The sequence below is a fragment of the Ovis canadensis genome, chromosome 8 (assembly GCF_042477335.2).
Source record: "Ovis canadensis isolate MfBH-ARS-UI-01 breed Bighorn chromosome 8, ARS-UI_OviCan_v2, whole genome shotgun sequence".
In the NCBI taxonomy this organism is placed as follows: Eukaryota; Metazoa; Chordata; class Mammalia; order Artiodactyla; family Bovidae; genus Ovis; species Ovis canadensis.
This window is the reverse complement of record NC_091252.1, coordinates 48316566-48343146: the sequence shown is the minus strand read 5'-3', so window position 1 is coordinate 48343146 and position 26581 is coordinate 48316566. Positions and strand designations below refer to the sequence as shown.

The following is a 26581-nucleotide window of genomic DNA, read 5'->3' as shown; positions in this document are numbered from 1 at the left end:
CAAACCAAAATGGGGAACTTCTGAAATGAAATAAAGGAGGAATCCAAGAATTTTAAAAGATTTATCAATGAATTACACATGTGGTCTATATTTAGATCCTAAGTAGAATTATTTAATAATTTTCATGATATTAAGGAGACAACTAAAAATATAAACACTAGATATTTGATTATTACAAAACTATTTTGACAAATTCTCTTCTAGGTATTTTACTCTTAGGATTACATACTAAGATAATTACCGACAAAATATTTTAGATTTGCTTCAAAATAATATGCATATTGGAGGAAGTGGTGGGAGTTTAAAATGAAATTGGCCATGAATTGATAGGTATTAAGGAGGCTCATTATAACATTTTATCTACTCTTGTATGTTTTTTACATTTTCTGCTTAAGAGGCTGAAAATAAAAGTACCAGGCATATATATTTTTAAACTAAAAACTTTTTAGAAATATAGGTAGGCTTAAAAAAAAAATTAGGGTTAAGTCAATGATTGTGATATATATAATCACTGTGCCCTTCCAACCCAAGCCCAATCTTAATTCCTTCAGACCTGAGGAGAGCTTTTTTTTCTTATTTCATAATCCTAGGAGACCAATGTTTGTCAATGGTACTGACTTTATAATCTCTTTCCAGCTTATGTCATACTCTCCACAAGGAAGCAGAACTCTAAAAGTCCGTTTATAAACTAATGAAATTACTACTTGATAAACCATAGAAGGCTTTAATACTTATCCAAAGGAAGAAAGACTCCAAAAACAGAAAGAAGATTCAAAAAAGATAAATTCAAGACACTAGCCAATATAGCTGGAGAATGTATTTTTATTCTTGTAATTTTATACTAGGAAGTCAACATAATCCATTATTCACAACTGAATTATAAAAATTTTTAATCCTTAAATTGTACATCAATATCCTATGACTCCAAGTTTTATCACTCTCCTTCAAGTCTGAAGAAAACGATCATGTAATTTAGTAACTTCTACAGATAGCAAAGTCCCACTGATATAACATTGAGTCTGAAGTCCTACACTCAGATGAGAATTAAGAACAGCCAGTATCTAACTGGCCTGAAACCTGACTGTGTTCCTGGCTCAGGATTCCTGTAGTAAATCTGTAAGTCCACACTAAGACACAAAAATAAACTAGGGTGTGTACATCATTTAAAAACTTCACAGTAAAAATAACAAAAATGTTACCAAATTTCAACCATATTACAGTTTTCATCCAATTAGCTTTCAAAATGCCTGATTAATTGAATTAAATGTAAGTTTTTTTAATGTTTGCCCAGCACTTCAAAATAGTTATGCAGTATAACTTTTAAAATGTCAAAGTATGCTGTACATATTGCACTTTTCTGCTAGGCTGGGCTAGTATCCTCCATGGCAAGATACCAAAACTACTGAATAAAATACATTTTAAAATCATAGGTAATTGATTCATTTCCCTGAAATCATCATCATCATCATCATCATCACCAAAACCTTCTAGGATTTTGTAAGATTTGATTCCTTAAATACAATTTTAAAGTTTAACTTAAGGAGGGAAAAAAAAAAGACCCTCATTTATTTGACTTATTTCCTTTTTTCGGTCATTCAGTGACCAAAGAGAATTTTAAACAAATTATGTTTCATGTTTTCTGGCTTAATAAAGAGTTAAAATTTCTATTATCCAAATTAAGAAAAATTACACTAATCAGAAGCTATTAATTTTCAAAAGTCTATGTATGTCTGTCTGTAGGTCCTCTTAGAACCTTTGCAAACTTTCATAAACAATAGATTTTAATCAATTATGTATTAGAATCAAATTAGGTAAGGAAAACATTTTGCAAAAATAAAATCACTTTCCAATATGCTTGACAGAAACAAGCTATTCATTTTCATTTGTGTTCCATTGAAGACATTACTGAAATCTGTCCAATGGTTTATTTCCAACTGGTCCACTATGAAATTCTTCGGAATGTTTTAAGATTGGCTGTAGCTAGAGTTCTGACTTCCATTTGGACCCTGCTCTCCTTCACTGTTCAAGTGGGGAAGAAAGAGATTTTACACCAATTAAAACTCATTTTCAAAACCCTAGTAAGCTACTAATTTTTAAAGTTATTCTTTGCTATAGCTTTACAAAACAAAGACATTTCCAATCATAAGATACAGATGTGGAAAAATTAAAATCCAGAAGACTACATTTGGTTTTATGTTTTTATTCTTATGTAACTTGGTGCCCTCACACATATAGCAAGCATTCTGGAAGTTAGTGTCCATACACACTCAAAAATTTAAATTAGAGTATTTTGTTGTCATTACAGGTATCACTCAACATAGAGATTCTTCTAGACAAATTTCCTATGAAATTAAATTATACATGGAAAATCTTATTCCTACTAATAATGAAAATCAAGAAATGTTCTTCCAAAAAATCATTGTCCAAAGGCATAATAAAACCATAGGTCAATACAGCAAACCTTTAAAAGTCAGAAAGAAATATGGTAATTTCCTGTAAAGCACTGAATATTTAAACACTGAAACTGAAAATACCAGTAATTGTGGCAATAGGATAATTGCCTTATCTTGTCCATCAGCATCTTGCAGCTTCAGGCCCTGCAACTAGTGAAGAATCACTCAGGGAATTTCTGCAAAAAATGCATCCAAAGGCAGCTGTTTGAATGACTGCTTTGAACAGCTCCTTGTAAAAGTATTAATTTTTCCAAATGGTAACCTTAACATACCAGATCTACAAATCAACCTTAATGTTATATAACTTATTTATTTTTCTTGATAAATGATTAAGATGGGTAGTTTCCCTTCTGACCTTTTTCCCCTAAACAAAATGATCTGATGTACACTGACATCTGAAAACCACTGAACTTAAATGAATTAAGTTAAAAACCAGTTAAAAAACAATATAACACATAAAAAACCCCACCACAACAAAAAAACCCTTTCAGCACAAGTAACTCATACTTAGCAAAATTATATTATGTGCAATGGATCTCTGAGTCACTCGAAAGTCAAAATTATTTATCTTTACAGTATCAGATCAATAATCTAAGTTTTTGAAAAATGATACTGAACTTTATCAACAGGGTTAACAGCCACTACTGGGGGAAAAAAGATGGCACAGAGTGAAACTGACATGGAACTACTCCAAAATTCTTTATCCCTGAATTTTAAATGGACTTGCCTATCTCTGTTCTGTTTAAATTTATTTAAGTATATAGCCATATGTTGAGGGATACCTGTAATAGACCTGCCGTTATATCAGGAAAAGTTACTTAACAGATGATCAGATTAATATATTTTTTTAAATGAGATGTTTTCAAAATATTAAGTCACAAAAAAACACGTATCATGAAGTTTTAGAAGACATTTTATAAAAACAAAATAGCATACTCTATTAAAAATATAATGCCTATGAAATATATAATTAAATAAAAGCAATAATTAAACTCTACAAAGTACCTGTTTGGAGGAGGTTTTGGTTTCGGCATCTTACTAAGAATAGTTGCCATCTCTTTTCTCTCATCAAAATTTTTCCACTGCTCATACAACTTTAAAATAACCCTGATTATTTCCAAAATCTAGAAGAAAATATTTGAAAAGTTCTCAGTGGCAATATCAAGCAACATTTGGTATATAAAGAACACACATCATATCCTAGACATCATTTAGGAAACAGTGAAAAGATAGTCTCTATCCTTCAGATTAGGTTAGTCAATCCCAGTAAATGTGAAAGCACATGTATGCTAGGTCTTATCCTTATCCATCTCTTCTGTTGGTTTCCTTCTATCTACTGATATCTGAAACCAAAACAAAACAGTGAGGTACTAGGAACAAAAGTCTAAATCATGAAAGAGAATACCACTATAGAGCACATGTATTCTCAAGTCATATCCAACTCTTTGCCACCCAATGGACTGTAACCTGCCAGGCTCCTCTGTCCATAGGATTCTCCAGGCAAGAATACTGGGGTGGGTTGCCATTTCCTCCTCCAGGGGATCTTCCTGACCCAGGGATCACACCAGTGTCTCCTGCATTGGCAGGCAGATTCCTTATTACCGAGCCACCTAGGAAGCCCTACTACAGAGTAAACTCCTCTAAAACCACTGTTTCAAAAAATTTAATGAGCGGTAGTGCACAAAAGACTTTGTTTTGATTCTCTACTAACTACTCTACAAATGAGTTAAGGTGCTCAAAAACCAGCAGCTACAAATCTATCAAGTCCAGTTTCCAAATTAGATCTTTATTTTCCCCCTGAGTAAATCTATCCTTGGACTGATTCTAGAACATTTCAGCAAAAAAGGTAGAAAAAAGGGCAACAATCCACTATCAGGAGATAGGCTGTGTTACTGGAGTTTACAGTAGTATTACAGTAGTCACTAGGTAGCTTTTAAAATAATTTTGGCAATTAAGAGACTGCTTTGCAACCAGTCAAACTCTAAGTTTACCATTCTATGTAATCCTAAACTGAAGAGAAATATAACCTAAATGGTCAAAATCAATTCTTCTTCCCAACATATTTCTTAACATTTTTTCTTTTAAAACCAAAAAGTACTCATTGCCTGGCTGACATCATGAAATTTTAGGCACATGGTAAATAAATACGACATTAACTTCAAAATGTTCAAGTTTATATTCAGTTACGGGAATTCTAAAGATTACCTTCTCCATATCCACAGAAAGCTCAGCAAACCACTGTCTGGCATCTTTCTGCTGTACAACACAGGCTACATGCAGGCAAGCTGGAGAGAAAATGAGACACAAATTCCATGTTTAACTGCACATGGAATGTATGGAGTCAGAAAGATTCATTCACTTATGTGTATTTTATTATATTCTTTTTAAAAATTATACAGATTCATATAATTTATTAATTATATAACCATCCCATCAATTTAATCTTACAGGGAGGAAAAATTACTGGGTGATATATAATTTTTGTTTTTAACGTTTTTGACACCTGCTCCTCATGGTGAGCATGAGGTGAGCTAGTCATGGTGCAGTTCCCTTGACAGTTAGGGCATGTCAGAGAGGGCATGTCAGAGAGGACAAAGTCCACTGAGAAAATCAGCACAGGGGAAGAATCCCTGAACAGTAGTACAAAGTAGTGGTCAAAATGCACCCAAAAGTCAGAGTGACAGAAAAACAAACCAGAAAAACCAGCCAATCTATGCAATGATAAATTTCAACACTACTCTGTTTTGGTATTTCAATTAAAAGCAGTGTTACTTCTGCTTTTTCAAGTCATTAGCATATGATCAAGTTAGATGAAAACTGGGCATTCTATACAGAATTCAGTGTTGTAATCCAACAGAGCTGAGGGAAAAAAAACTGTAATGAACTATATACAATGTATTTATATACATTGCTTATAATACAAACTAACAAAGATAATGAAAGAGCCCAAAGATGACAATCTAAATCATAACTTTGCCTACTATAATTTTTCCCAAGCAGCCTGCCTACCCTGATCCCACACAGGCTTATTAAATATTATATTCCCTGGTCAGGTTAACCATATGACTTTGTTAAGAGTGACATTCTAGGCAAAGAGCAATTCAAATGTGAGACAACATACTGGCTGCCCCAAGTTAAACAAAGTTACAAAGTAGGGCTTCATCCAAGATGAACTGAAAGGCCAAAGGTCAGAATTATAAAAATAGGTAAAAAAATACGGTGGAAAATGCCATTTCAGGGCATACACAGAGTAAACTAGGGACAGAGACATCCTAAACAAAGACTCAGGTGATGCGGGGAGTACGAAGTTGGGGAGCATGTCACTAAAGAGATGATATCTAAGCTGGCTTTTTACAAAAGGTAGGAGTGGAGCAGAGAAATGACAGGTATATAAATGCTAAAACAAAGCTATGGATTTATCCAGAAGTTGGAATCAAACTGCCAACACTGCCAACACCATTGGATCATCGAAAAAGCAACAGAGTTCCAGAAAAATATCTATTTCTACTTTATTGACTATGCCAAAGCCTTTGACTGTGTGGATCACAATAAACTGTAGAAAATTCTAAAAGAGATGGGAATACCAGACCACCTGACCTGCCTCTTGAGAAATCTATATGCGGGTCAGGAAGCAACAGTTAGAACTGGACATGGAACAACAGACTGGTTCCGAATAGGGAAAGGAGTACATCAAGGCTGTATATTGTCACCATGCTTATTGAACTTATATGCAAAGTACATCATGAGAAACACTGGGCTAGATGAAGCACAAGCTGGAATCAAGACTGTCAGGGGTAATATCAATAACCTCAGATATGCAGATGATGTACCCTTATGGCAGAAAGCAAAGCAGAACTAAAGAGCCTCTTGATGAAAGTGAAAGACAGTGAAAAAGCTGGCTTAAAATTTAACATTCAGAAAACTAGGATCATGGTATCCAGTCCCATTACTTCATGGCAAATAGATAAGCAAATAGTATAAACAATGATAGACTTTATATTTTGGGGCTCCAAAATCACTGCAGATGGTGATTGCAGCCATGAAATTACAAGATGCTTGCTCCTTGGAAGAAAAGTTATGACCAACCTAGACAACATATTAATAAGCAGAGATATTACTTTGACAACAAAGGTCCGTCTAGTCAAAGCTGTGGTTTTTCCACTAGTCATGTATGGATGAGAGTTGGGACTACAAAGAAAGCTGAGTGCTGAAGAACTGATGTTTTTGAACCGTGATGTTGGAGAAGACTCTTGAGAGTTCCTTGGACTGCAGGGAGATCCAACCAGTCCATCCTAAAGGAGACCAGTCCTGGGTGTTCATTGGAAGGACTGATGCTGAGACTGAAACTCCAGTACTTTGGCCACCTCATGGGAAGAGTTGATTCACTGGAAAAGACTCTGATGCTGGGAGGGATTGGCGGCAGGAGGAGAAGGGGAGGACAGAGGATGAGACGGCTGGATGGCATCACCTACTCAATGGGCATGAGTTTGAGTGAACTCTGGGAGTTGGTGATCGACAGGCAGGCCTGGCATGCTACAGTCCATAGGGTCGCACAGAGTCGGACACAAATGAGCAACTGAACTGAACTGAACTGGGAGCAGCACTGAAAGATTTAATTGGAGCACAAATTCTGCATTTTAAAAAAGTTCTTTCCAGCTCAGATTCTAAATCTCAGCACTACTGACTTTATGAACTGGACAATTCTGTAAGACTGCCCTATGCAGTGCAGGATGCTTAGCAGCATCCCTGGCTTCTACTCACTAGAAGCCAGGAGCATCCCACCCCAGCTGTCATGACCAAAACCATCTTCAGACACTGCCACACATCCTGTGGGGAGCAACATTATCCCTGGTTGAGAACCTCTAGCCCTGCTCAAGTGTGGAGGACAGACTGGCTCTCTGAGAACAGGGATGCTGGAAGCCAATTAGTCAGGAAGGAGATAGCTATAATAATCTGGATAAAAATGAGAAGATAGCTATGAGATTACTAAAGAGAGACACAATAGGTGTTGGTTACCAGCTAGAAGTAGGTATCGAGGGAGATAAAAGAGCCTAACTACTGGATTTCCAACTAAATAGTCCTCTTCATCAACATAACAAAGACATTCAAAAGTATATTTTGGAGCAAACTGTTGTTCAAGAGTCTGAGGGCCAGTAAGATGCCGAAGGAAGCTATCCAAAAGGCACAGTTTGATATAAAGACCAGTTCAGGAGCAAATCTTGGCTGAATAAAGAAATTTAAATGTTTCAACACAGAGAGACAGCAGAATCAATGAGCCTGCCCGAGGAAGAACAAAACAGCATGGATGACAAGGATGTGGCACACAGCCTTCCTACCCATGCAGATCTCAGCATTGCTCCCCACTGAACCCAGATGCCACTTCAGAATCCTTCCAAACACAGGACTTCCAGCGAGCCTCCAGTACTCTAAAATATAACCTTTTTGCCATCCCTCATGTAAGAAGGCTGAGAAACATAAACATTAAAGGGGTAACTGAATATAGAGAAACCAATGAAAATAAGTCTGAACTGGTAAAAGAATAAGGAGGAAATCAAGAAGACAAGAGTTATGGAAATGAAGACAGAAAGGAAACAGAAACTAACAAGTCCCTAATATATGGCAGGCATTATTTAAAAGAAAGCTTGTTTAATTCTTGTAACAAATTTATACAGTTTTTAGTACCGCCCACATTTTATAATTAAGGAAACAAACTCAGAAAGGGTTAGGTAATTTTCCCACAAATGTAAATTAAAGGAAGTTTAAACCTAAAACCATCTGTTTTATTAGTAATCATGACAGTACTGCCTTTCACAGATAAAACTGACAGAATGGTGGCTAACTTTCCCTCCAGCAAGGCACTAAGGACCACAAAAGGCTCCTTTACTTGACCTCTGAGGACTTAACTGGGCTCAAGAAAGCAAAGACTTAATTTTATATAAATATCAACTAATGTTAAAAGCCTTAATTCCAAACTTCTCTGCCGAAAAACTCAGATACTGGTTAAAATTATTTCAAGCAATTAAAAAACAAAACTTACCAAAAAAGGGGGGTGGGGGGGAAATAATCCTGATCTGTGACAGTTGCAGTTCGTATTATTGAAAGCTCACATGCAAGGAATAGTCTATTACTTCAAGGGACATAAAAACATAAAGCACAATAGCGTGGAATTTCTTTTAGGATGACCTACATAGGTTTATAATGATTTAGCTAATAAAGGTATACCACGTTTACATACCTAAAGCTATCATGAAAGGAGGATACAGTAGGCAAAGATCCGTTCTGTAGGTATCATTCACTATCCTCCTATAGAAATGTAAATCATAATATCACTACTTCATATGATTGTACATTTCCCTCCAGAGAGGGCCAGATTTTCCCTATCTGTATATATTTATATCTCTTTTATATTACTTTAACAGACATAAAGGTGAAAACATCAAAGGAAAAAGATGGATAACATGAATGTGACAATAAGCCAATTTATTGAATAAAATTACAGTTAAATATATTTAAATTTTTAAAACTTCACAATAAATTTTTTAACAGATAAAATTTTTTCTAAAATTAGAAAATCAGTTAGGAAACTAGAAATTATACAAAATATTAATATGTATGTTGAATACCACCCAAAATATTCTGATTAAAGATAACATTTTAAAATTTATTTTACTGAAGTATAGTTGAAATCAGTGTTCATTTCTTCTGTACAGCATAGTGATTCAGTTATATATTCCATTATTGTTTAAAGATAAAATCTTAACTTTCATTTAAACAGTCTGTTTTTCATAAGAATCAAATTTTAATGGAAATATCCATCAAATAAATAATTTAAAGATCTTTATCATTTTAGCATTTATTCCCATATAGTTATTAAAATTCAATAAGCAGATATTTCACTTAACATAAAATATCTTGGGGCACGGTTTACTTACTTTAAAAATGCTAAATTTCATATTTAATTGTCAACCTTCCTAGCTAATAACATGTTACACTATGAATAACTTCTGTTCTAATTACCATGCAAGGGGAAGCAACATGTCTTCTTGGCCCATGTCCTGCACATACTGGAGCAAAGGTCTATAAGGATGATACACTATCAAGCAACAATCCTAGAAACAGTTTAAAAAATGTGTATGTATAAAAACAGATTTATTATAGCACAAAAACCTTATCATTACCCAACTGATTTTTAATAGTATATTTCAAAATGTATTTTTTTTCTAACTCATGCTTGCTTCCCTCTTATTCTCTTAAGCAAGCAGCATGGCAGCCCTAAACTCTACTATAACAGTGAAGGCAGTGCTCTCTCTGGAATATACCTTGGTAAATCGGTTGGCAGTCAGTCAGCATCCATTCCCTTAGAGACTCAAAGTGTCACATCTGCAACACACTGAAACCTCTTATTAGCCTATAAATCCATAATTCCCAACTGGTGGAGCAGAATTCTGCCAAAGACATAATCTATCTTTAAATAACCCCACACATATACACAAACTGTGCAAATAATTTACAGTGGTTTACTGTCCTGACTGGTTTGATTGTAATCCTATTATAGTTACTATAGAACAGAAAACACTTCCCATCCTAAGTAAGATATACAACTGTACAGGCTTCCAAGAGCATACAGGTGATGACGCCACTAGGAACTATGGTTTACCATCACATATTACTCAGATGGTTTTAAAATGCACCTCCCTACAATTATTTCTTTAAATTTATGACTTCACTAAATTTGAAAGTAAGTTTTACTCTATTAATCATAAGGAATAAATATACTTACCATTAATTCTAAAAGATAGAATTCACATTCTAATACCTGTTTGGAAAAGATTATAAATGTCAACATGAAAGCAAATTAATTTGAGCCTTAGTTTAACTTAAGAATGTATAGCTATTAAAAGTTCTAAAATATTTTTAAGAAAACAATAGCTTATGTCAAAATGAATATATGCTATAAAAAATTACTTTTTACACAATGCATGCAACTGTGATTATGAGACATTTTATTTCTTGTAAGGAAAAGCCAGTCTCATATAAGCATTCTTATTACTTGTTTTTATTTAAAATATCCTGTATAAACTTCAGATTTTACAATACACTTTCCACTCAACAAATGCAAAAACACAATTATCTCCACTTAAATATCATTCTTGTTACAAATCAATAATAGAAGAGAGTACTAAAATGAAACAAAAATACAATTTAAAGAGGAAAAAAAAAAAAAAACCCTTGCAAGGTGGAAAAAGAATATTTCTATTAAAATGGCAATAGAAATTCATCTTTTCCAGACAGCCCCTGACATCAGTATTATTAAAAAAAGCTCCCAATGTGATTTAATGGGTACCCAGGGTTAATAACGACAACTATAAATTATTTTTTTTTTATGGTAGAAGCAAGTTAGCTTTAATTTAGAAATAAAGTCCACATTCTCGTACAATTTTAAATTGCCATTTCTAGGAGACTATTCAGTTTATTTTAATATAAAATGGAGGTATAGTTTATATATACAGCTTTGACAAGTAGTTTTATTTTATACAATATACTTACATGGTTCATCTTATAAGGAAATTCCTTTGGAAAGGCATATGAAAATCTAGTTTTCACTGAGAAAACAAACAAAAAAACTTAAACTGAGAAAATGGGGAGTTCATTAACACAAACTTTTTTAATACAGTGTAAAATATTGATGGTAGAGCTAAATCATTTTTAGTAAGAACTCGAGGATGCTTAGAGATGCAGATTTTTCTTCCTTTCTCAGGCAATGGGAAAGACTGAGAGGCAGAAAGCTCTAGGACCCCATCCAAATTACAATTAGAGAGTTTCAATGATATATTTAATATATTAAGACAGGATTCTGCTGCTTAAAAAATTAAGGAAATGGGAAAAAAATCAATGGCTTTTATCATTTCTAAAATCTTTTCAGCTCTAGAATGGTATTGCTATATTCTTTAGTAATTTAGCTTAAAAGGAACAAGAGTTGTATATGTGTTTACAAGTATCTATATATTTGTTTACAAGTATCTATATATTTGTAAATATATACAGTTGACCATGGGCTTCCCTGGTGGTTCAGACGGTAAACAATCTGCCTGCAATGTGGGAGATGTGGGTTTAATCCCTGAGTTGGGAAGATCCCCTGGAGGAAGGCCCTGGAGAATCCTCATGGACAGAGGAGCCTGGTGGGCTACAGTCCATGGGGCCACAAAGAGTTGGACACAACTGAGCAACTAAGCACAGCACAGCTGATCCTTGAACAACACAGATATGAACTGTGTCTACACATACATGGATTTTTCCAGTAAGTAAGTACTATATGAGCCAAGGTTCTATATGCAGATTTCTCAACGTAGCAGAGTTGGTGTGCCGATCCCCTATGTTATTCAAGGTAAACTGTATATATAAATTTTAGAAGGATAATACAACCAAAAAATGTTAACAGTGGTTATCTCTGAGATTTAAGGATTTTTACTGATCTGAACATTCTAAACATTTTATAATATGTATTTTTTAATCAAATGATACATTTTAATAAAATCATGAATATACATGCAAAGGTCTCTAGGATTTTCTTTAAAACTACACACACACACACATACACACACAGTTACTACTTAGTCACCAAAAAAGTACAAATGAAAACAGTTAATCAATCCTTTGTCTCCTCAAAAATGGTAGGAATTGAGTATTCTAACAGCTAATTTGGATAGATAACTTCTGTCAAGATTTGAAATCTTAAGCCATTTAAACTTGACATTAGGAATTGTCTACTTAACCTTTCCTTTCCTCTCCTTTTAGTTATTAATAACTTGAAAATTATCACCTATTAAAGTTTCTAAGATTTATAAATCCCTCTCTGCTTTCTTTGTTTTTTAAATAAATTTTTTGGCCAGGCTGCATGCCATGTGGAATCTTACTTCCCTGACCAGGGACTGAACCTGGGCCCCAGCAGTGAAAGCTCCAAGTTCTAACCACTGGTTCTCTGGGAAACTCCTGGTGGCTTTTGAATTGTGATAAAATATAGATTACATATAATTTACCATCTTTAACTCTTTTTAAGTATACAGTTCAGTAGTATTAATTACATCTGCAATGTTGTATGGGCTTCCCTAGTGGTAAGAACCTGTCTCCCAGGACCAGAGACATAAGAGACAAGGGTTCGATCCCTGGGTTGGCAAGATCCCCTGGAGAAGGACATGGCAACCCACTCCAGTGTTCGCCTAGAGAATCCCACAGACAGAGGAGCCTGGCGGGCTACGGTCAGCAGAGTCACAAAGAGCTGGACATGACTGAAGTGACTGAGCATGCATGCAGGTACACTTCATCTCCAAAACGCTTTCTCCTGCGAAACTGAAACCCCGTTTTCATTAGACAATAACGCCCCCTTTCTCTCCCTCCCTCCAGCCCCTGGCAGCCACTATTCTACTTTCCATCTCTATTAATTTGATTACTATAATTACCTCATGTAAGTGGAGTCACACAGATTTACCTTTTTATGACTGGCTTATTTCACCTATCATAGTATCCTCAAGATTCATCCATGCCGTATCACATAAAAAACTTCAAAATTTGTCCATCGACTTACACTCAAGCTCTCTTCCAATTCATCTTACATAATTCTGCCAAAATCACTTCCCAACACACAATTCTGGAATCACCCTCATGTTGAAAAAAAAAGCTATGAAAGGTACCACCACTGACAAAGAACAAGCTACAGATTCCTCACTGAAGGCCATCTATTATCTGGCCTTAGTCAGGTAGTGCTATTTTCCCACTATTTCTTTACTCACCATTCGGCAAATGTAACTCATTAGCTTTTCCATATATTTATTAACTGAACTGTTCAGTGTTCCTAGATTGTCTTTCCCCTGCATTTCCTTGGGTACAAATTCTTTATCAAATTCTATTTAAGTCTTTTTTGGATTCATCTAACAAATCATCTTTTCCCACGTAAAACATTCACTGCACCCTCTGTTCCTCTTTTATGCCACTTATTTCCTTCTGTATTAGTATTTGTATATTGATGTCTTATTTTCTTGTCCTGAAATTCTTTGTACTTATTTTTCTATCCACCACTGCATCCAGTGTGGTGTTTTCCAGTGATGACTGATGCTGCTGTTGATGAGCATGATGACAGTCACCAGTTTACTGAGTACTATGGGCTAAATAATGTCCCTCCCCACCAAATTTACATTTTGAAGCCCTAGACTAGATTTTGAGACAGGGCATTTAAAGAGGCAGTTAAGGTTAAATGAGATCATAAGCATGGGGCCTTAATACTATAAGAGCGGTATCCTTACAAAGGAAGAAATACTAGGGATGTACACACACAGAGAAAGGGGCATGTGAGCACACGGCAATAACGTAGGCATCTGCTAGCCAGGAAGAGGCCTTAATAGAATCTAACTTGTTGACACCCTAATCTTAGATTTCCAGCTTCCAAAATCCTGAGAAAATAAATAAATGTTGTTTAAATCATGCAGGCTCTGGCATTGTTATGGCTGCCCTAGGAAACTACTAATAACACACTGAGCAAAGCATGGTTCTAAGAGCTTTATTAATATTCACTTATTTGATCCTCTCAACAACCCTATGACATAGATGTTATTAATATACTCATATAACAGAGAGGTTATATTTTGCTTAATTTGCATGTCAAAAGCACTTGAGCTGAAATCTGAAACCTAAGCTGTCTGGGCCATATAATACACTATTAGAAAAAAAAAAAGCTTGGAAATAAGTATTTTACATTTTTAAAAATATACACCTTCTAAAAAATCTGGATAACAGAGACTAACTAAAGTAAGAAGAAAATAAGGCACCTATAATCTACTCAGAGATGAGCACTGCTAATATTCTGGTAGATTTCCTTGCAGTCATTTTCAATTTTTTAATAATACTGATTTTCCAGATGACAATTTAATACTTCATCACTGGGATATATTTGGTGTATTAAACTCTATGGCAACACTGATTATTACTCTTCTATCCTCAAAATAAGACATGACATGGAAAAGATTCAATTATATTAATACACTCTTTTCAGAAAAGGGAATGACCCCATAATATGAAACCTTGGCTCAGAAACTTAAAACACCTTCTGCCTCTTCTGTGTAAGATCACAGGAGAAAAAAAAAAAAAAAAATTAGCTTTTGTTAGGTGATATCTTTTGGCTTAACCTAGGAAGATGGAGCATAAGATAACACTGTTATTACCTTGTGTACAGTACTTCACAATGTTATTTCCTTTAATTCCATCACTCACAGGTAGATAAACCCCATCTTTTTAGATAAAAAACTAAGTCCAAAAGGTGGAGCAACTTGCTCAAAGTTACATAGCTGCTGCTTAGACCCAAACTGGTGCTTAGAATCAGCTCTAGGACTAAAGAGTCAGCATATTTCCCTGCACCATATTTTCCCATATGGAGGAAAAACACATAATCTCCATCAAAGACATAATTACAATTGCTAAAGAAATAGTTTATTTCACCCACAAAAGTAACACAATAGCTAGTCATTATGGAGCAATAAAGTATAATAAAACTGAAAAATAAATATTTTCTTTACCCTAATTATACAATTAAGAGCCACAGAACTGATGTTTTTAGATCAACAGTAACTATCCATTTTTAGTATTCAAAGTAATAACCTCACCTCAAGAGATTTAATAGATCCAACTAATCTCTCATAGCTCTCATAAACTGCAAAACATCTATGTCCTATGCAGCCTTCTTCAGAATTACAATTTTAAAGCAGGATATAATTTTTGCACTTACATACAGAAGTAGCAGCAGCAATCAATCTTGTATTTGAGACTACTCCAAATTCCTAGACAAAGAAAAGTAAATGAGACTAAATAAGTACACAGTAACCCAATGAACCTAAGTATATCTGAAGTCTATTAAAACAGAGTATTTCCTATGTTTCTCCGATGTTTGCAAAGGAATGATGTACTTAAACATCTAAATTTATGACCTTTCTTTAAAATTACTTTAAACACAAATGCTTAAATAATTTTATAATTTATTATTATTGGAAGGTACCAAAGTAAATAGCTCAGTTGGTAAATCATCTGCCTGCAATGCAGGAGACCTGGGTTCGATTCCTGGGTTGGGAAGATCCCTTGTAGAAGGAAATGGCAACCCACTCCAGGAATTCTTGCCTGGAGAATCCCACGGACAGAGGAGCCTGACAGGCTACAGTCCATAGGATCACAAGAGGCAGACAGGACTTAGCTACTAAACCACCACTACCACCAAAGTAGAAACCAAGCCCTAAAGTGACAGTGCCAGTTTTCTGGACTCAAATTCCTTTCCATGGTATGGCCTTAAGACTTTGGACACTAGTTCCTATTTATTCTCTGAACTTAATATACCCCTGCTGTAAAAATAACTAAAAGGTTTATGAGGTGATCTACCTTACATAGTCTTAATTAATTTGTAGCTAACCTTATAAAGTTAAAAGGCTGTATTCTTTTTTTTTTTTCTGGCTGCACAGTACAGCCTGCGGGATCTTAGTTCCCTGACCAGGGATCCAACCCAGGCCCTCGGAAGTGACAGTATGGAGTCCAAACCACTGGACCACCAGCGATTTCCCCAAAGCTTCATTTTAAAACTTAAAAATCAAGAATTGGTTCCTTAGTCAAAAAAAGAAACTAACTATGAGAGCCTGTCCAAAAACCTTCAACCTACATCCTTATCTAATTGTGTTTGAACCCATGTATGCCTGTAGTATATGTTTCATATAAACTTCAAGCCGTAATAAATGAAACTGAAATTTAAATGCCTGAGACATTTCTTAAATGACATTTCAATACAGTTCTCACACAACTGGACAAAACATAGAAAGATTTGGTCAAAGTTAAAAGATTTTTTTTAATGCTATAACCAAATATGAAAGAATACATCATCTTCCAGGATAATTCTACCCAAAATTCTTCAGGCAAAAACTTTCACTTAGTAAATTATTATAAGAGTTCTATTCAGTAAATCATGTAACAAAAGATATCTAACAAAGAAGACAAATTAAAACTCTAGTTAATCTACACGAAGTTTATAAAGATTTCTGTCTTAGTTTCCCACACTGGTTGTCCTTCAGATACATTCCATTACATGGTAATATTTGGAAAAGCCACCCCATAACACAGGCCTTTTATAAACACCTTCTTTTCCATTAAAGAACTTAGAAACAGAGTTGGTTCTACCTCCTTAAATTACCACTTACAATTAAATTCCATTCAGTATTCAGAAATACAATTACTATTCTAAACACAGCATCTAAAAATAAAAATATAATATAAAGGATTCATATTACTAAAGATTACAATGGATTATTATAAAAACCAGTTAATTATATCTGCCTTGTTATCTGGATTTTAGCTGAACTCTCTCAAAAATACTGTAAAGGCTAAGTAAGGTGAACAGAGATTTGGTCTTAGCTGAAAGTTCTGATCTTTCTCTTTCCCTCACCCAAACCATTCTTCGTTAGAAAGCATATAATACCTATAACCACCCCAATGCCTGCTTTCCCCACAACCCACTAGGCAGCCAATCAGGAGGCAAGAAGGGAAAACAGCAGAACTCAGGACGCAGGCAGAGGAAAAGGAAGAACGTTCTCAGCTTACAGCAGACAAGCTATAGCATGTATGCAATGCGCCTTAGTGCCAAACAATAAATGTCTTAGAGGCAGAAGATATTTCTTTGATCCCGTACAAATTTCAGTATTTTATATAAGTCACCATCTGTTATTATTTTTACACAGGTAATGTGAAAACTGGAATAGATTAACCAATATACGTTGACTGTACTTTGATGAAGAACAGAAAAGTATTTCATACCTCTACTTTGGATGCCAAAAACACACATGTAGGAGCCATTAATACAGGATCTATACTTTTCAGAGAATACCTAAAATATGATTAAATGAAGGTAAATGTCATTCATACAGAAAACATACATGAAAACATTTCATATAGAAAATATTTATATGGGAAAAAATAACTCTGGCAAACACATAATTCACTTATATAAGGTCATCAACATTAGATAAGGATTTAAAATATACATAAAATATTTCCAAAATAACACATCCCTACCTTGCATAGAATCTCTTGAAATAGACCGTAGCAGTGGCAATAACTTGTTGTCTTAATTTAAGATGTTCACCTAATGCTTGGATAACTAAAAGAGAAATAAAGTTAAATGTATTTCTGATATAATTAACATTTAACAATAATTTACTTGTTAAATGATGACTATATTCATTTTAACAAAGAGAAAAACCTATACATGCTGTACAGCTCTACTTGGATCACAGTGGTCTACTACTAGGGCTGCAAATTTCTTTAAAAATATATAGCTACACATAAACAATAACAAACAGAAATTATCTCACAGTAAAAACTATTCTTGAATCAAGGAGATTGAATGATTATTTCCCTTCTACCTGCTAAGTGTTTTTAATGCTTTTGATATCATTAGACACTTGTCAGCATTATAACAATTACTTAATAAAGCTGATAAAAAACCCAAAATGAACCCTCAAAACAACAGAGAGGTAGTTTTGCAATAAGAGTGGACAGAGAGTAATAAAGACTCTGTGACAAAGCTATCGTGTGGCAGAACAAGGACCTTCTAACACTAAATCCTAAAGCATATTTGTAAGACAGGAACGACCAATAAGGGATGCCAATCCAAATAATCATTTATCCTCAAAGTACTCTGCTTTAGCCAGTCTTAAATTAAGTTTAATGATACATTATAAAAGCTTTGGGAAATTAATACTTTTGGACTGTCTTGAGGGTCTCTGACATGTAAGATTCACAAAAGACTTTACTTTTAAAATGATATATAAATTGTAAAAAAGAAGATACATGCAAATAAAAATGTAAAATAGGGACTAAAACAGTACATCACAAATTACTACAGAAAAACATTTAATTCAGAGGTAACCAACCACACCATTTCAACCAATTAAAAGGGAAGTTTACCATTTGTAAAAAATATCTGTAATTTCCAATACTCTTCTTCCGAGAGAAACTTTAAATCTTTTTGGCGTTCCTTCAACAGATCTTGTTTATCCAAAATCCATTGTAAACTAAAAAAGGCAAAGATTCAGACATTTCATAGAAAATTCACTAACAAAGTTATATAAAATATTCTAAGATTGAACAGGCTGCTAATATTGTGAGAAGTACAGAATACAAGTAACCTTTAAAAACAGTATTTTTCACATTTCTTGGAACACTGATACTGAGAATGATCTCACTAATAAATGTAAATATGCCCTAAAAAAAATCTGCTCTTTTATCCCCTCCTTCTCAGTCTACTGATCTGTCTCTCCCCACCCCCATCTCGTCACTATTCTTGCCTAGCATTTTAATAGGCAGTAATATTTACACTTTCTTAGTGACAAAGAAACTATCCGATGGTGCCTAAGATTTGAAGTACATCTTTTTTCAGTTGTTCATGACTAACTAGAGTATCCCACTTCACAAATTCCATTCATGTTATTGCTTCAGAATTTATTTTACTAATATTTTCCTCCTCCTGCCTAGTCTATTTTTAAATAGACAGGCAATTGACATGATCCCACAAAATACTCTACAACATGCTTTTGTTACTCACTATGTCCTGAAAGTTTTATGTCAGTGAATTTGTTATTCAGCATCCCTTTAAACTGTTGCATGTCATGATGATGGATCATTATTTAGTTAATCCTTATTGATAGGCATGTAAGTTATTTTTTCCACTATTACAAGTAATGCTCTAAGGAACATCTGTAATGCACCCTTGTATATTTGATTAATATATGGAATAAATTCTTAAAAGTAGAACTAACGGGTCAGTTTTGCTGGTAATTTAGATATGCATTGTCAGCTGGCCTCCCACAGCAGTTTCCATTCACACAAGAGACATGAGTGTGTCATAAAATACTTGACCCAACAGGTTACTACCTTTTATTTTTTAAAGTTTTAAAATCTTTTAATAGTTCATTACACAGTATTTTTAAAAAATACTTGGGCCTTTTAACTTTGTTGATCTACAGACAGAATTAACAATAATTTCAAGGGAAGAAATGTGCTTAATTTATTGCTAGGTAAGATACCTATTCAAAACAAAGCTGTTCCTACTGTAAACAAGCAAATTTTATACACAACTAGTTTGGGATATGACCTTTCTTGAGCTTATCCACCAGAGTGGAAATAATGTCTGTACAAAACCAAATGTTCGTTACTATAACTTTTGCATCACAATTAAAATCCAAACAGTTTTTTAAAAACAGCCAACTCAATCAAAACCCACTACTTCAGAAACAATAGCTTCTTTGAAGCCACTACTACTACTAAGTCACTTCAGTCGTGTCCGACTCTGTGCGACCCCATAGATGGCAGCCCACCAGGCTCCCCCGTCCCTGGGATTCTCCAGGCAAGAACACTGGAGTGGGTTGCCATTTCCTTCTCCAATGCATGAAAGTGAAAAGTGAAAGTGAAGTCGCTGAGTCGTGTTCGACTCTTAGCGACCCCATGGACTGCAGCCTACCAGGCTCCTCCGTCCATGGGATTTTCCAGGCAAGAGTACTGGAGTGGGGTGCCATTGCCTTCTCTGCTTTGAAGCCACAGTAACACTTAAAATATGATGACTCAAATGCAGAAATTTGGTTGATTGGAAAGCTAATTAAACTTCCAACTTTCTCAAACAGAATTATAAAAAGGCAAAATTGTGTTTTTTTACAGAGATACAGTCCACTGGAATCACCAGCACTGGACAGCTGTTAGAGTATTTAGAGTCCTGAGATGATAAGGAAGCCAGACAGCCTTTAGACAGTCTTCTGTTGTCCTTTCTTCCCACTACCTATCTTTTACATAATTTACAACTTTAAGGCAAATTAGTATTTCACTGTTTTATTTAAATTTACTTCTAAGGTAAAACCTTTATTGATTTAATAAAGTTCTTTGGTACACTGTAATTCTAAAACTGAGCGACTGAACTGAATTCTTACATGACCATTTTTCTAATAGAATTATGGTCATCTTTTTTATGATTCAGATAGTCTTATGATCTAAAATTTGTATATTATGGATTAAAAAATCATTTCTTTGTCAAATATGCTCTAGACATTCCCCAAGTTTAGCATGATTTCTCAATATTTAATGATTTGTGATACAGAAATTTGAATCATATATTTATTCAAATTTATTTACATTTTACTTTGATTTTATGTTTGTCACACACGGGAAGGCGTTCCCTGACACAAAATGACTTACAAAAAAATTTCCAGTTCAGTTCAGTCGCTCAGTCATGTCCGACTCTTTGCGACCCCATGAACCACAGCACACCAGGCCTCCCTGTCCATCACCACCTCCTGGAGTCCACCCAAACCCATGTCCATCGAGTCGGTGATGCCATCCAACCATCCCATCCTCTGTCGTCCCCTTCTCCTCCCACCCGAAATCTTTCCCAGCATCAGGGTCTTTTCAAATGAGTCAGCTCTTCGCATCAGGTGGCCAAAGTATTGGAGTTTCAGCTTCAACATCATTTCTACATATTTTCTAATACCCCTAAGGCGTTTTTCTTTCAGGTTTTGTGATCCATCTGGAAACTGATATAGGGTATAAAGTAAGGATCCAGCTAAATGTTTTGTTAAATGGTTATTCAAATGTCATCAGAATTTCAGGGTATAATTCTATCATTATATTTGGATCTTTATAATTTCTTCTTTTTAATTTGTTTTTCTTGTTCTTATGCCATGCTATTTTAAAATATATTGTGCTTAGTCATTCAGTCATTTCTGACTCTTTGCAATCCATGGATTTTAGCCTGCTAGGCTCCTCTGTCCATGGGATTTTTCAGGCAAGAATATTGGAGTAAGATGCCATTTCCTCCTCCAGAAGATCTTCCCAACTCAGGTATTGAACCCGCATCTCCTGTCTCCTGCATTGCTGGTGGATTCTTTACCCTCTGAGCCACAGGGGAAACCATATTATTTTAAAACATATATGCTTAGTTGCTCAGTCATGTCTGACTCTTTGCAACCCCATGGACTGCGTAGCCCACCAAGCTCCTCTGTCCATGGGGTTCTCCAGGCAAGAATACTGGACTGGGTTGTCAGTCCCTTCTCCAAATTTAAAACATACAAAATCAAGTAATTAAAATCTGGTATGGAAAAAACCTCTTGCTACTATTCTTCAGAAGATTTCTGGCAATTCTATTATATATTATTCTAAAACACAAACTTTAGAATCATTATATCACATCCCCTAAAAGGAAATTCATACAAAATTTTGTTTGGGATTGCATTATATTTAAAGGTCAATTAGGGAGAAATTATACCCTTACAATGCTAGCATTCAAACTTCATTTATTAAAATCTTTATGTTCTACTTCTATAAGTCTTACACATTTAAATTTATTCTTGAGTAGTTTATATTTTCTGTTACACTGTAAATTATTTTTTTCCATCAACAGTAAAAGAAAGTTTTCAATTTTTAAATTTTGTTAACTGGTCATTTTTATCAAACCTTTATTATTTCTAATAATGTTTCAATTAATTACATTTTCTAGTTAATTTTATCTCCTTGTATTTATCATTTTGTCATGTTTCATTATCCTACTAATTGGGCCTCCCCAGTGGCTCAGGAGTAAAGAATCCACCTGCAATGCAGGAGACCCGGGTTCCATCCCTGAATGGTGGAAGATCCCATGGAGAAGGCCATGGCAGCCCACTCCAGTATTCTTGGAGAATGAATGAACTGTCCATGGATAATCTCATGGACAGAGGAGCTTGGCAGGCTACAGTCCACCGGGTCGCAAACAGTCAGACACGACTGACGTCACTAAGCACAAGCACGAGCATCCTACTAATGACATTAATAGTAGCACATTCAGAACAACTTTAAAGAGGCATCCTAATTTTCCTAATGTTTCACCATTAATGCTCTGATATGTATTCATGACATTACCATCCTATTTCTGTTTTAGTAAGAGCTTTAGTCAAGAATGAATGTTGAAAAAAAAATGAATTTTATTAGGTCTTTTTAATGCCTTCACTGTTTACTAACAGATTTCCTAATATTGACTAATTTCTACAATAAAACCAGTGTCATTTTTTATACTTTTAATGTAATGTGGGACTCTGTTTGATAGTAATTTACATTTACATCAATATTCAAAAGTGATCACTGCTGTTGCTACATTTGCTAGATTTTTATCTGTGTTACCATGGCCTCAAGAGAACCAGAAAACTTTTCATGTGAATTGGAACAACTTTAATGGCAGATCGTCTTGAAAGTGGGTAAAAATTTACCTATGAAATAATGTGGGCCTGGAGCAATTTTTAAAGAAGTAGCTCTCTGATAACTTTGTTCTGGCTTTAAAATTTACTTTGAAAATGAAGATAACCCAAAGGTACATCTGTGATTACTTACTTTTCTCCTACCTAATTTTGTATTCCTACATCACCGACTGGATGGACATGAGTTTGAGCAAGCTCCAGGAGTTGGTTATGGACAGAGAACCCTAGCAGCGCTACAGTCCATGGGGTCACAAAGAGTCAGACACGACTGAGGGACTGAACTGACCATTCCTTTTCCCCTATATTCAGTAGCATAGTTTAGTCTACTGTTTTGGTTTTCCCTTCCAAAGAGGCAGCTCTTATAATTTGACGGTTTTTTTCCTTTTCAATATCAGTGTTACCTTTATTATGCCTGTTTTTCTTAGGTTTATTTCACTGTTTCCTTTTTAATATTCTGAAGTAAAATATATAATTTTTATTCTTTTTCAGTTATTCAAGATGTTAACTTTCTTATAAATTTGGCTTTGGCCACATCCCAAAGATATGAATACATATTAATCTCATTATACTATTTCCTAGATAATATGTAAGTGTATTTTAAATGCTCTCTTTGCTATAGTAAAGTATCCAGAGTTGGTTTTGTAGTTTTAGTTTTTGTCATTATTTCAGTCAACCAGCAAATGTCTAGTGTCCTTCTAGTTTTACTGCATCATGGTCAAAGAATGTATTGTGTTCTACTTAACTTCCTGAAAAATACTACCAGTGTCTCTGTTTCAAAATCATCCATTTCTTCTCCACAGTCATTTCAAATATTTAAAAAGATAAATTCCACAAACAACTGTTTTTCTTCACAGCACACAGCATGGAAGACAAACCAGTTAACGCCACATATTCTCAAATTTAAAATTACACATGATTGTAAGATTCACCATTATTTCCTATGTTACTGAAGGAAACAAAAACTGCCATGCTGATAACAGCAATCTTATCCATTTTTTAACTGCTGCTAGCAGCAGTTAATGTTAAAGGGCGATTTTAAGCCATGAAAAATCATATCAATCTTCCTCTTTCACCAAAATCACCTAAAACAATGGCTTTCATCATCTTTTTGTTTTTCCTGAATTGCTTGTCTTGTCTTTCATATTTGTTACCTTTTGCAGATCAGGGACTCCATGATTCCCAAGGGATCTGAGTAAGATAAAGTGGCCCCTTCCTCCAGGACTATTTGATTAGGAAGGCAAGGACAGTTTTAAAAACAGCACATTTAATTTTATATTTGAAAAGTGAAAAAATAATTGATTTTATAAAATACATCCTGGCCCCTTTTTAATAAGCCAACAGTAAATGAAAGCATAATGAGAAGACTTATCAAAGGGTCAAACTTCTTTTTTTTAAGTTGAAAAAGGCCTGTAACTTCTGATAATCAACAACTGGCTCCCTGTCAATTTTTTCAGCTTCTTTCAAAGTTAACCAGAATACTACTACTTCACTACAGAAATTTTCCATATTTTAATTTTGCCCAAGCAAATATTTCAGTCAGTGAATACAGTGCAAATTAAATATGATCGGAAGTAAAGCTTCTATAGCCATTCATCTCCACAGAACCACTTACAGCAAGAAAACCTGCTTTTCTGAAAATAGGTTTTAAAGCCCATTGTTTCTTTTTTTCTAGTGCAAACGGCTAAAATACCAATTGAATAATATAGGAATCCATCCTCACACTCAAAATTTACTTATGCTCTCTTCGCATGAAAAAGTATTTACACTAAGGTATCATCAAGTTCTGTGTCTTTCAACTATACACTGTACAGCCTACCCAAAGTTCAATTAGTCCCATCACCATCGTCCTATCTGCTTACACAAATGTATTTAGGGAGAAATGCTTTCAATATTACTCTAGTTCTTCCACGGTACAGACGTCAACAAAAACTTATTCTGGAAAACACGTTAAAGATATTGGTAAAGTCTCTAGAAAATACACTTTTAAAACAAAACATGAGACACAGACTAACGAAATGGACAAATGTTGAGAGCAATTGATCTATAACTTACAAACATAAAAACCATATAGGCTTAAAGACAGTGGCAGAATGCGGTTCATAAGCAGAAACAAGCCTGACTCCCTCCTTTCCTTGGAGTAACAATCCACTCAACACAGAAGAATGATAAACGATTACTGATGCCAACCTACTTTACAAATATCAGGCGAGATCGAACCACAACTGTCCTGAGAAGCCAGCCTCACAGTTCTGAACTGTCACACTTCCCATACCTGTGTCCATCCCATATCCCAACCCTCGCCAGCCCCGCCTCTCCCCTGCCCCCAACCTCGGCCTAGCTAAACCAAAAATCAGAAGCTAAAACTCTCGAACCTTCCTCCTCCGGAGACGCAATCCCTCTTACCCTCCCCCGCCAAGAAATTCTCTACCACTCCAAAACCCGGCCAACGGGGCGCGGTGAGGAGAGTCGCCGAAGAAAAAGCACATCCCGCCTCCGGCCGCCGCCTCCCTGGAGCCTCCGCGGCGCTCCGGACAGGGGCCGAGATCCAGGCCAAAAGGAGTCGCAGGCCCCGTACACCCAGCACCTCCAAGAGCCAGGCCCGGAGAAAACGGAAGATCACTTACTAGTGGGAGCTCTGCCAAAAGTTCCCTGCCATGGAACACAGCTTGGCCTGATAAAAAAGCACCAGCCGGCGGAGCGGAGCGCGGAGCGACCATAGACCCAACCCTCCCGGTCACCGCGCTCCTTGATCTGATGGACTCGGCTCCGCTCCGCGGCGGCGACGGTGAGAGGAAGATAGCACCCTATTCTTCTTGACGCCGGCCGGCAACACTCTGCTGTACAAACCAGTTCCTACGCATGGAAGTTCCGGCCCTCCCCGCGGTAGCGGAGGAAAGAGGCGGGGAGGAGATAGCCCTTGCGCACACTGAAAAAGGAGTCGGGAACTGACTCTCACGAAGTCTCGCGGCAGTTGGGAGAGTATCGCGAGAGGTTTTCGTCATTTCCGGCCTAGAGCCCGCGCGGCTCGTGCGTCTGTGGCAGCTAGGATTCACGGAGAAGGGGTGGGATGGGGAAACCGTCCCTTGTTCGGGTTAACTTTACTCCCATCTTACAGGCTTCCAAAGCAGCACAGTGGCTTTGTATTAAACTATACGACTTCCTGACTTCTGTTCTTTCTCCTGTGTTTGGAAAGAGAAATAAAGTTAATTTTGGCTTCAAAGGGCTTCCCTTGTGGCTCAGCTGGTAACGGATCCAGCCGCAATGCGGGAGACCTGGGTTCGATCCCTGTGTTTGGAAGATCCCCTGGAGAAGGGAAAGGCTACCCACTCCAGTATTCTGGCCTGGAGAATTCTATGGACTGTATAATCCATGGGATCGCAAACAGTCGGACACGACTGAGCGACTTTGACACTTTCACTTGGCCTCAAAACCTAACAAGCCAAATAGGTTCTTAATGGAGTTCTTTTGGAATGAAGTGACTGCGAAACAATGCAAAAAGAGATTACGACAAATTACTAGAAGCTAGGAGATTCAGGTCCCTTCCTTCTGTGAACTTTCAGGCAGTTTACCAGAATGCCACATAGAAATACTTCCTGTGTACAACCTGGTTTCTGCTTCCTACCCAGAACTCCAGCGTCTAAATGCCCAGCATCCCTCAGTTTTCTCAGTGGCCCTGCAAGTCAGGAGCATCAGCTTAGGCTTCATTAGTTCAAAGGTAAATCATCTTTGAGGGACCCCATAAATGTAGGTTTAATTGAATTGGCTTGAACCAAAAACTAGTTTCCACTGTTTCCCCATCTATTTCCCATGAAGTGATGGGACCAGATGCCATGATCTTCG

The 26581-nt window shown here is 35.8% G+C and overlaps 1 protein-coding gene across 2 annotated transcripts; it reads right to left on the bottom strand.

Annotated features, from left to right (window-relative positions):
* Positions 1-804: 804 nt before the first annotated feature.
* CCNC (cyclin C) lies at positions 805-25710 on the bottom strand. 2 transcript variants are annotated; one of them, XM_069599203.1, is made up of 12 exons: positions 25366-25710; positions 18438-18544; positions 17544-17628; positions 17286-17355; positions 15226-15277; positions 11001-11056; positions 10234-10269; positions 9471-9562; positions 8689-8756; positions 4659-4738; positions 3459-3577; positions 805-2019 (listed from the first exon to the last, which is right to left on the bottom strand). In XM_069599203.1, exons 1-12 carry the CDS (start codon positions 25395-25397, stop codon positions 1965-1967), a joined length of 852 nt encoding a protein of 283 aa, XP_069455304.1. In that variant the 5' UTR covers positions 25398-25710; the 3' UTR covers positions 805-1964. The 2 variants fall into 2 exon arrangements, with proteins under 2 accessions (XP_069455304.1, XP_069455305.1); XM_069599204.1 differs by having other exon boundaries at positions 805-2629; positions 25366-25705.
* Positions 25711-26581: the final 871 nt, after the last annotated feature.

Excerpts from the sequence above, each read along its gene's own strand:
- CCNC (XM_069599203.1), bottom strand. The coding sequence starts at position 25,397 with ATGGCAGGGAACTTTTGGCAGAGCTCCCACTA. Across the intron at positions 18,545-25,365 it reads TTTTGGCAGAGCTCCCACTA|TTTACAATGGATTTTGGATA; the intron begins GTAAGTGATCTT and ends TGCCTTTTTTAG. Across the intron at positions 17,356-17,543 it reads TTCAAGAGATTCTATGCAAG|GTATTCTCTGAAAAGTATAG; the intron begins GTAGGGATGTGT and ends ATCATATTTTAG.